The sequence below is a fragment of the Labeo rohita genome, chromosome 8 (genome assembly GCF_022985175.1).
Source record: "Labeo rohita strain BAU-BD-2019 chromosome 8, IGBB_LRoh.1.0, whole genome shotgun sequence".
Classification (NCBI taxonomy): Eukaryota; Metazoa; Chordata; class Actinopteri; order Cypriniformes; family Cyprinidae; genus Labeo; species Labeo rohita.
In genome coordinates this window covers 24215166-24225947 of record NC_066876.1, presented here as the reverse complement: position 1 = coordinate 24225947, position 10782 = coordinate 24215166, and the positions used below count along the sequence as shown (strand labels likewise).

The 10782-nt window shown below is 37.0% G+C and overlaps 1 protein-coding gene across 2 annotated transcripts; it reads left to right on the top strand.

The window, feature by feature from the left end:
- Window positions 1-591: 591 nt before the first annotated feature.
- tab3 (TGF-beta activated kinase 1 (MAP3K7) binding protein 3) lies at window positions 592-10782 on the top strand. Of its 2 annotated transcripts, none has more exons than XM_051116986.1 (7): window positions 592-779; window positions 3423-3591; window positions 4802-5960; window positions 7859-8019; window positions 8447-8540; window positions 8704-8775; window positions 9953-10782. In XM_051116986.1, exons 2-7 carry the CDS (start codon window positions 3490-3492, stop codon window positions 10078-10080), a joined length of 1716 nt encoding a protein of 571 aa, XP_050972943.1. In that variant the 5' UTR covers window positions 592-779; window positions 3423-3489; the 3' UTR covers window positions 10081-10782. The 2 variants fall into 2 exon arrangements, with proteins under 2 accessions (XP_050972943.1, XP_050972944.1); XM_051116987.1 differs by lacking the exon at window positions 592-779 and adding an exon at window positions 805-1300.

Sequence of the window (10782 nt, the reverse complement as noted above, 5' to 3'; positions counted from 1 at the left end):
GCTATGTATCCACCTTATTTTCCCCACAAGAGCGGGCACGGCCATTTGTAAATTTTATTTACATTATTTGTAAATAAATAATTATTTTATTTCTAGCTCTACAAAACAGCTGGTTTATATATGATATTGCACATTGGTGTGTGTTACCATATTGTTTTAATGTATTATCTTAATTATGAACACACTAGTTTGTAGTGCAAACAGTTTTACCATCACTGCACGTTGTTATTGTTCTTCTTATTTTCATATAGCGACTAATGAACCGGAAGTCTCGCCCATAGGCTTACTTACCCGTAGAAAAATAAGATAAGCTGTAATGCCAGGCTTTTTTCTCAGAAAAAAAAAGGTATAAAAGCTGTCACTGAGACAGTGTGGATACCCTTTTAAAAGGTACACCTCTGTACCTTATTTACCCCTAAACGGTGCATATTACTATGTAAAGCGTACATATTGGTACCTTAATGGCATATGTGTTATCGCAGAGACAGGTTTTTTCGTACCTTTTCTGTACTGAGAGGTTCTCTTTGTTTTACCCCAGCCCGGCAGAGGGCATGAATGTGCTGTATATCGTTACATGAGAAACCTTCAACCGGAACGACAGAGTTAGAGAAATAGGCGTAAGTGGAGACGACAATTTTGTTGCGACTGTGCTAACCGCTGTGATTCCTGTAGACCCCCGGAGAATCGTTGTCATTTCCGATCATCTCAGCAGTCCGGTGACACACCCCCTGTGAAAAGCCTTGCTTGGATGGTCAATGGCCGTGAGGCTCCGGCGCACGGTATGTTGTCGTACATATACTGTTATCAGCACGGCGAGCAGCCAGCCGTTGTTTGCGCTGCACCGAAACTGACAGCGAGTGCTCGTATAAACTGCTGGTTGGTTTTTGCACGATGTCAGCAAGCTTTTGACAGGTATCGCACGCAGGATCGATTAGACGTCAGTCAGATAAACACGCGGGAGCGGCGCACATTGCGTTTCCGTTTCTCCCTGCGGCTAAATACCGGACGGCTAGCGGCTATGCTAAAGCTAACAGTTAATGAACAGCCAGTGTTTTTTCTCTCTCTTTCTCCACCCAGAGATAACTACGTGCAAGTGAAACGTTTCTGCATGTCTTGATATTTATATATGCTGAGGAATAATGCGAAAACTTCTTTTGTTTTGTAACGAGACACTGCTGTCTGTGTTGATTCCGTCAATTGCGGCTTTCTGTCTTTGTCGCCATGTAAAAATAGCGTTGAGTTGTAGCTCTTAAACGGATTTGGCGACGGCTCGTCGTCGATCAAGAGACACCAGACACAGGTAGTGAGCGGAACTGTCACAACTTGACTTTAATATTTAGCAGACCGTGTTTTTATGGGTGTTTAGCTGGCTCAGCTAGCAGGAAACTGTGCTGGAATGAACCTGCGCTTGGTTTGTGTTGACATGGAGAACTGAAACTGAGGGAATCCATCATGAAGCTGATGTCGTTAATATAATCTAAAATGTTGGTGTTTAGTTTTATTTTTGCTGGTGACTCAGGCTTATTTTTTATAAAACTGGTGTTGCATTCAAATGCATCTTTTGTGTACTTATGTATCACTTGTATTTGTGGCTAGTTTGAGGTCGGAATTCCAGTATTTGCTTATGTTACGTTTAATAAGGTGCTGACAGTGTTGCAATTTTGCTTATGACAGTTAGTAACACCTGTTATGTGTTTGTGTGTGTGGGTGGATGGATAAAGTAGAGCGGAAGCTAGTTGTACACGTGAAACACGGTTCACGTCTCAGATTTCAGGTCGTTGCTAGTGGTGAGATCGCTAAACACAACACAAGCCGTTCTTGGGCATGTCTTTTAGGTTTGCATTGACATCGGATTTACCTGAGATATTCTATATAAAAGTGCTTTTGTTCTAATAAATATAAGTTTTTCAGACTGCAGGTATGAAGTCTCTGTTCCTGTCCAGTAGTGCGCCATGTTCATACTGCGGCAGCCGAGAGTCTGCGGCCGTCTGGTGCATGAGCGACCTTAACCCTGTATGGCCTGATGTGTGAAACAATAGTCAGAAAATCAATTGTTTTGAAATGGAACATACTAATGAACCTTTAGACAAAATCCAAAAAGGTTTGCTCATGTCTTTTATGTATTGTATCATGTTTGATACACCATAGCTCATAGAGTATGATATAGAGAATGTGGAGCTCACATTTGAGGAGGAAAAAACATTTTATTGGAAGGCCCAAACTGTGCAGAAATGCACTTTTGTGCAGATTTAATTTATATTAGTTGTTGTTAGTTGCTAATTACAGAAAGATTAAATTCTGATGCTTGTAATGTAAATTAGTGAGGTCTTTAACAGTCACTCAATATATCGCTCTGTATCTTCTAATACACTACCATTAATACAATAAAAGTATTAATTTCTATAATTTCTTTTTAAAAAATCATCAAAAAATTCTGAAAAAATGTACTTAACTGTTTTAAATATTGATGATAAAATTAATAATAAAAAATGTTTCTTGAACAGCAAATCAGCATATTATATATGTGACACTGAAGACTAGAGTAATGATGCTGAAAATTTAGCTTTGATCACAAGATATAAGTTACATTTTAAACTATATGCAAATAGAAAGCAGTTATTTTAAATAGTAAAATATTTCACAATATTACTGCTTTTGCTGTACTTTGGATCAAATAAATGCATGCTTGGTGAGCAGAAGAGACTTCTTTAAAAGCATTAAAAATCTTACTGTCCAAAAACTTTTGACTGCTAGTGTAAGTCTTAATTTGATAATATTTAAATGTTTAATGATCAAAGCTCAATTGATGTACAAAAATGTTGCTCAAAAGCTTGTATCATGTTTGATGCTTATGTTTCATCACCATTTTTTATGCTGTATGCATAATCAAGTAAACCTAACTTGCTTCAGTCAAGTAAATGTTTATCCTAAAATATTATAAAGCATATAATGGTTATTCTTGCGTTTACTTTTTAAAACAATTAATCATTCCACAGCAAAAAGAAAAGTTTACCACAACCTAAGGTGCACATTTTTTGGAATTATACTTTCTAAAATCAATCAGAAGGCCTGTGGCAGATTGTGTACAACATGTTTTTGATGACGTTGATCATTTAGAGGCTTTACAAATGCCTCTAAATGATGAAGTGTACAAATTATGTTGCCTAGGTTTTACAGGGTTAAAGTTATAGTTCACCCTAAAATCATTTACTTACACTGTCATACAGGTTTGGAACAGTATGAGTGTGTGTGTGTGTGTGTGTGTGTGTGTGTGTGAGAGAGAGAGAAAGAGAGATACCAGAACTCCCCCTTTAGTGATTTCTCTTTGTTGCAAATGCCCCAAGGAAGTTTGTTGGCAGTGCATGTGAGTAGTCAAACTCGATGTTTGGCTCTGATGTGATGTTATTCATGTGTGTTGTCAGGGGATGAGAGGAGAGCAGGTGCTGCGCTCCTGGCTGCGGACTCAGTGACTCTCTCTTTGGGCTCAGGATGGCGCAGGGAGGGTCTCAGTTGGACTATCACATACTGCAGGACCTCAAGCAGCGCTTCCCAGAGATTCCAGAGAAAGTAGTGTCTCAGTGCCTTCTTCAGGTGAGAACCAGCAGTCACGATTTAAACACACATTCGAAAGAAGTGGCAATTACAATATATTATTATATAATTACATATATTTCTCCAAAACTGTTATATAATCATCAGGACTTTTTGAGAAAATGTTCTTTTGTCATTTTTATTGTTTCTGTTTATTTTTGAATATTTTTAATACATATACTAAATGTGACTCTGGACCACAAAACCAGTCATAAGGGTCAATTTTTTTTAAATTGAGGATAAATATGCTTTCATTGATGTATGGTTTGTAAGGATAGAACCATATCTGGCTGGATACAACTATTTGAAAATCTGGAATCTGAGGGTGCAAAATAATCTAAATACTGAGAAAAGCGCCTTTAAAGTTGTCCCGATGTGACCCTGGACCACAAAGCCAGTCAAAAAAGTAAATTTTTCGAAATTAAGATTTATATATCATCTGAAAGAGAAAATCACCTTTAGAGTTGTCCAAATGAAGTTCTAAATAATGCATATTACTAATCAAAAATTAAGTTTTGATGTATTTACAGTAGAAATTTTACAAAATATCTTCATGGAACATGATCTTAATTTCCTAATGATTTTTGTCATAAAAATGGGGAAAAAAAACTATATTTTTGATTTTTGGCTATTGCTACAAATATACCCCAGCGACTTAAGCCTGGTTTTGTGGTTCAGGGTCACAAATGAAGTTCTTAGCAATGCATATTACTAATCAAAAATTAAGTATTGATATTTATGGTAGGAAACATAATTTTTTTTTTTTACTTTTTTACTTTAATATCCTTACTTTACTTAATATCCTAATGATTTTTGGCATACAAGAAAAATGTTCAATTCAGTATAATAATTGTTCAAATGTAATTTATGATAGCAAATCTTAATTTTTTAGCAGACATTACTCAATTCCTCAGTGTGCTGAGTGATGCTTAAGTGAATGTAATACATTTTTGTTCAGGATTTGTTAAATAAAAAGTGTTTAGAAAGCACACTTTTGTAATGCACTGTCATTTTAGATCAATTTAATGCATTCTTGGTTGACTTAAAAAAAAAAAAAAACTTACTGACCCCAAACGTTTGAACCTTTTATATATACTTTATACTATAACATTTTCTGCTTTGTCATTTTGGCTGAATGCCATTACTGAGTATCCCTGTGGCATCAGGTGCAAGAATGTGTTTACTTAACTGTCTTCCATTTCCTCTTCAGAACAACAATAACCTGGACCTCTGCTGCCACCTGCTGGCTCAGGAGAGTAATAGATACCTGTATGAAGAGTACCACAGCCCAGATGACTTGCACTTAAACCGAAACCACATGTTGCGGATTAGTGTGGGTTACCCTGCTACTGAAGGGGCTAAAAATAATGCTGGTGGTCGAGCTTTGGTCCACAGTTCCAGCGACGGGCACATCGAGCATCCTCGAAGTGGTTTCCCCGAGCCCCTCTCCGCCCCCGCTACCATGGTGCCGTCGCCTGGCTTCAACCCCTTCTTCATAAACGATCAAGGACGCTCGAACATCCCCACCCCTCCACCCAGCATCCAGGGCATGTCGCCCACATACCACCCCGTCCCACGTTACATGACTCCCATAACAGTTACCCTCTCCCAGAACATCCCCTCTGCCCCACAAGCGCTGCAGATTCCCCCAGGTGCCTATTGTAACAGTGGGAACACCGTGTACATGCGTCCCTCACCTTCTCAAAGTCCTCAACCCACTCCCTGGTCCACATCTGGGACGTCCGTGTACCAGCAGTCTCCTTATGCCACTCCCACATACCCATCTCCGTACAGCTCTCCCCAACATCAGGTTCAGCAGCCGCCCCAGGTGTTTCTGCCCATAAGTCCCCCCACCCTTCCTGGGCTGTCCTACCAGCAGCCAGTTTCACACAGGGCTTTTATGTCCTCCAAAGGCCCTATGAAGAACCAGATAGAAATCACACTGGAGGGACAACGGCCACGGAGCAACTCCCCTGTACATGCTCCACAGGGATCGCTCTATATGGCCACCAGCCCTTCGCCGAGCTCCCCGTCTCGGGCCATTAGTATGACCGGACCCCCTGGGGCCTCCATTCATCAAGGAATGTATGTCCACCAGGGTGTGGCAAGGCCCCGGCCCGCATCCTCTCCTCAGCCGGCCACCTCTGCGTTCATCAAGATCAAAGTGTCCCCTGGACAGGCACAGCGTTCATCAAGCTCCCCACCAGTTGAGACAGAATCCCTTCTCAATATAGTGGACCAGGGTGAACGCCATGGCGCCCCGCCACCGATCCTCCCCATCTCTGCCCTGCCAGGGAACATTTCCAGCCACATCAACCGCATGCCTAGACGATCCAGCTCCGGCTCGGATGACTATGCATATACCCAAGGTATGAATCTGCCTATGTAAAACCTCTTGTGTATGTATAGAAATTACACACATAATTAAGCATATGTATTACTTTTTGTATTAATTTAATACTTTTATTTAGCAAGGATGCATTAAATTGATCAAAAGTGACAGTAAATGCATATATAATGTTACTTTTTAAAAAAAATAAACACTGTTCTTTTAAATTCTGTATTCTATAATAAAATATTTAAAATAAATATTTAAAATATAAAAATATTTATTTAAATATTTTAATTAATAGTACATTTTAATAATTTCACAATATATCACTTATATATATATATATAGAGAGAGAGAGAGAGAGAGAGAGAGAGATACACACTACTAGTCAAAAGTTTTTAAACAGTAAGATTTTTTAATGTTTTTAAAGAAGTCTCTTCTACTCACCAAGCCTGCATTTATTTGATCCAAAATACAGCAAAAGCAGTAATGTGAAATATTTTTACGATTTAAAATAACTGCTTTCTATTTGAATACATTTCAAAATGTAATATATTCCTGTGATCAAAGTTAAATATTCAGCATCATTACTCCAGTCTTCAGTGTCACATGATCCTTCAGAAATCATTCTAATACACTGATTTGCTCTTCGAGAAACATTTGTAATATTATTATTATTATTATTATCATATATACATATCATATATATCATATATACATTTAAAACATTATATTTTTTTTAAGATTCTTTAAATAGAAAGATCCAAAGATCAGCATTTATTTGAAATAAAAAGCACTATATTATACACTGTATCATTCAAAAGTCAGTAAAAAAAATGAACAAATTCTATTTAGCTGTTTTCAACATAATAATGTTTTTTTTTTTTTGTTTTTTTTTGAGCAAAATCAGAATATTATAATTATTTCTGAAGGATCATGTGACTGGAGTGACGATGCTAAAAATTTAGCTTTAAAATCACTGGAATAAATTACATTTTAAAATATATTCAAATAGAAAACAGTTATTTTAAACAGTGAAAATATTTAAACATTGTACTGTTTTTGAATCTTAGGCCAAATCTTACTGTTCAAAAACTGTTAACTGGTAGTGTACATATATGATCAAATATGATCGTAATTTGAAAAAATATTGAACTATACATTTTTAGCTGCTTTGCTTATTAATGTCTGGCTTTTTCCAGGAGTCAACTGAATGCTGAGAACCTTGAGAAAGGCATGTTGCAATTATTAAAAAAAATAAAATCTAGTAGATGGTTCTGGCTATATGTATAAATTATATTGTTATATAAATGTATAAAATTATTGAAACTGTGTGTAAATCCCCCATTGTTTAATTTGTTAATAAGTAGATAAGGTTGTGTTGACTGTAATTTAAAATTAGACATGAAACTCTTCTTCTTGTTGTTATTATTATTATTATTATTATTATTATTAATTTTTTAAGGGTATGTCATCATACTTCCTTCAACCAGTATGTATAAACATTTTGTATTTATTTATTTCAGTATTTGTTTCTTTATATTATTTTTTATATGTACTTTAATGGCTTATTCTGTGTTGTTCATGGGTGTTCTATAAAAAAATGAATAAAAACATAGTTGGGAAAAAAAAAACTGTGTGTATATACAGTTTTATAGTAATGTAGTATACTACTTTACTATAAAGTATATAGTTTTTTAGGCGGTTAATATCCAGTAAAGTGGATGTATCCCTATACATAAAAAAAAAACCGATGCTTGGGTTGATCAGATAACTCTTTCCTGTCAATTTGGTCATTTCCTGTCCAGAATAAGCAGTTTATGCAACTCCTTTGCATGTGTTTATGGTGTTTGTATGCATCAGGGTTGGGTGTATGTGCGGAAGTGTTGTTCAGTCTTGTATTTTTGTATCAAATGCTGTATGTCTCCTCCTCAGCACTGCTCCTGCACCAGCGTGCTCGGATGGAGCGTCTGATGAAAGAGCTCATGCTGGAGCGGCAGAAACTGGAGCAGTTGAAGGCGGAAGTGAATGAAATGGAATTTGACGCCCTGCAGAGACGCTTCAGACGGGTGAACAGCACCAGCCTGATCCCTCGGGTAAGCGAGAGCCCAAAAAAACAAGGCTTTTATGGCATGTGAATGCATCTTTTTGAAGGAGTGCGGAACACACCCACCCACATCACTAATAAAGGGAATGAATAAATCCTTATCAAATTCCCTAAATGAGCCTTACGTAAGAAATCATACCTAGAATTTACGTGCAGAACATGCAAATACGATGAGGTGGAAATGAATCACATCTGTTTGTTCGGTTCTTTCTGCATGCTTCACAGACTATGAATGAATGTCTTTTCAAAGGTTAAACTGCTGTACATAATGTACCTTATCCATTGCAACCCTCATCTCTTTCCTCTGAGTTTAACAAGCTATTGTGAAGAAAGTAACATTGATAAACTGCCTTTATGTGTGTGTTTAGTGTGAAAAAGTCATGTACTTTGTGTGTGTGTGTGTGCATGTTTCCTAGCCCGAGGATATGACCAGAATTCGGTCACAAAACAGACAGCTTCAGATTGACATTGATTGCACCTTGAAGGAAACGGACCTGCTGCAGTCCAGAGGTAAAAATAGCATGAAAGTAGTCATTTTTATGACACACAGTGTGAACAGAACATTAGCACTGCATTATTTCATGCAATTGCCCATATTGTTATAAATTGTGTTGATAATTCTGACTACCATTTGCTTCATCCATCTCTTATTTTCTGTTTATTTATTTTTTAGGCAAGTTTGACGTGAGAACCATGAACAACTTTTATGATAATATTCAGCCTGGCCCTGTTGTACCTCCAATAGGTGGGAGTTCAAATATTTTTGAAATTTATTTAGTCAACTGTCATAATCTTGCATATTTAAACATTTAATTATTTTGTGTTTTGGTAATTCTTTACAACAAGGTTCAGTTTGTTAATATTAGTTAATGCATTGGGTATCATGGACCAGCAATGAAAATACTTGTGAAGCATTTATTCATTTTAGCTATTAATTTCTATGTTAATACATTTTCAACATTTCAAATGAATGCTGTGTTCCATGTCAGTGTTGCTACATTAGTATTGTATGTCTTGATTATTTTTAGATTATTCTTAAATGAAGTTATAACAGTAGTCAATTATAGGAAATATTAAACAGAAAAATTCTGAAATAACTGCATAGCTACTTTTTAACAATTTGTTTTGTTGTCATATATATATATATATATATATATATATATATATATATATATATATATAAAAATTCCTGCAGGTTAATTGATGCTCCAGAATTTTAGCAAGAGACAATATTTGGACGGAACGGCAAAGAATAAATTAAAATAAAATAAATAAATACAATAAAAAGTTATTTTTTGTGTGTGTGTGTGTGTGTGTGTGTGTGTGTGTGTATAATTTTATTATTATTATAATTTTTATTTTTTTTTAAAAATCAATTTATTTATCATTTATTTTTTGGCTAGATGAAGACTGGTGTTCAATGAAGTTAATGTCAATGCATCACTATTTACTAAGATGCATAAACATGTTAAAATGGTATATTTATCGATTAAGAACAGCTGTAAAAATTGACACCTGATACATTAACTAATGTTAACTAATTGAACCTTAAGTTATATGTTTTGTTCCTTTGCTATGCTATAATGTATGGTTTTCATTAATAATAATCTTACTGAATTTCTACACCAACCTCTACTGAGCTAAAATTATCCTTTTGCTCTCTGAACATCCTGTCAGATTTGTCCTGACCTCTGACTACACCAGTGGAGTGGAGGGTATTAGGTTGCTTGTTATGATATAGTGTTTCTTGCACCCAGGTTCTATTTTCATCGCTCCTTTGTTGCTATGTGGGGCCAGTGGCCCAAATTGTCAGTGGGTGTGGCAGAATGCTAGATCTTCCTCAAGCCTTCAAATTTAGCACACAGCAGCAATAAATTAGTGTATGTATGTGTCTCCTCTAATGTTTCGTCTTCTCTGTCTAGTTAAGCCTCAGGTCGTGCAAAGGGACGAGGATTTCGAGGGCGCTCAGTGGAACTGTGAAAGCTGCACTTTTCTTAACCACCCAGCGCTGCACCGCTGCGAACAATGTGAGATGCCGCGCAACACTTGAGCCGGCTGCACCGCGACCCTGCCCGACAGGCCATGAACCTCTTCCTATTAATCTTCTGTTTTATCACGCATTGTTCAAGTCCTGCCTGTCATTCGACGATTTCTGTCCCTTGTGCCCTCAGCTTCACCCAGCAATAACTGAGCCGTACTCCACAGAAGAAGAAAATATTATCCAATCAGACCCACCCGGTGTTACCTCTTGAGGAGCTTCCTGCACTTGTATTTACGTTTTGTTTTTCTACTGAAAGATGCTTTAAAAGAGGAAGTAGGGTGACTTGACTTCACAGAAACAAGGGATTGATTGATTGGCGCTGGAGTGGACCGAGAAGGTGTGGTTTTAGGAGACGGTGGAGCTTTCAGATGTGGCGGAGGTGTGGTTTACCAAGCTACCATTCCAAGCAGAATAAGACTGCCGCGTTTACATGGAAAGAGCCCGTCAATCCCGCGCACAGGGCTTCTCTCACGACACATTCAATGTATTGAGATAAGCAGGGGCTGAATAATTTTAATGTAGACTTTACACTGTATGTGCTCACTATGAGCTCTTCTCATGAATGAAGAACACTACAAGACCTGCATATGAACCTATACCTGGTACTTTTATGCATATGCCACACTGTATTCTGTGTTTAAGATGTTGATTTCCTGTGCAAATGCCTCAAGTTGCTGTACTTAATAAAGGATCTGATTCTATGTGACTACA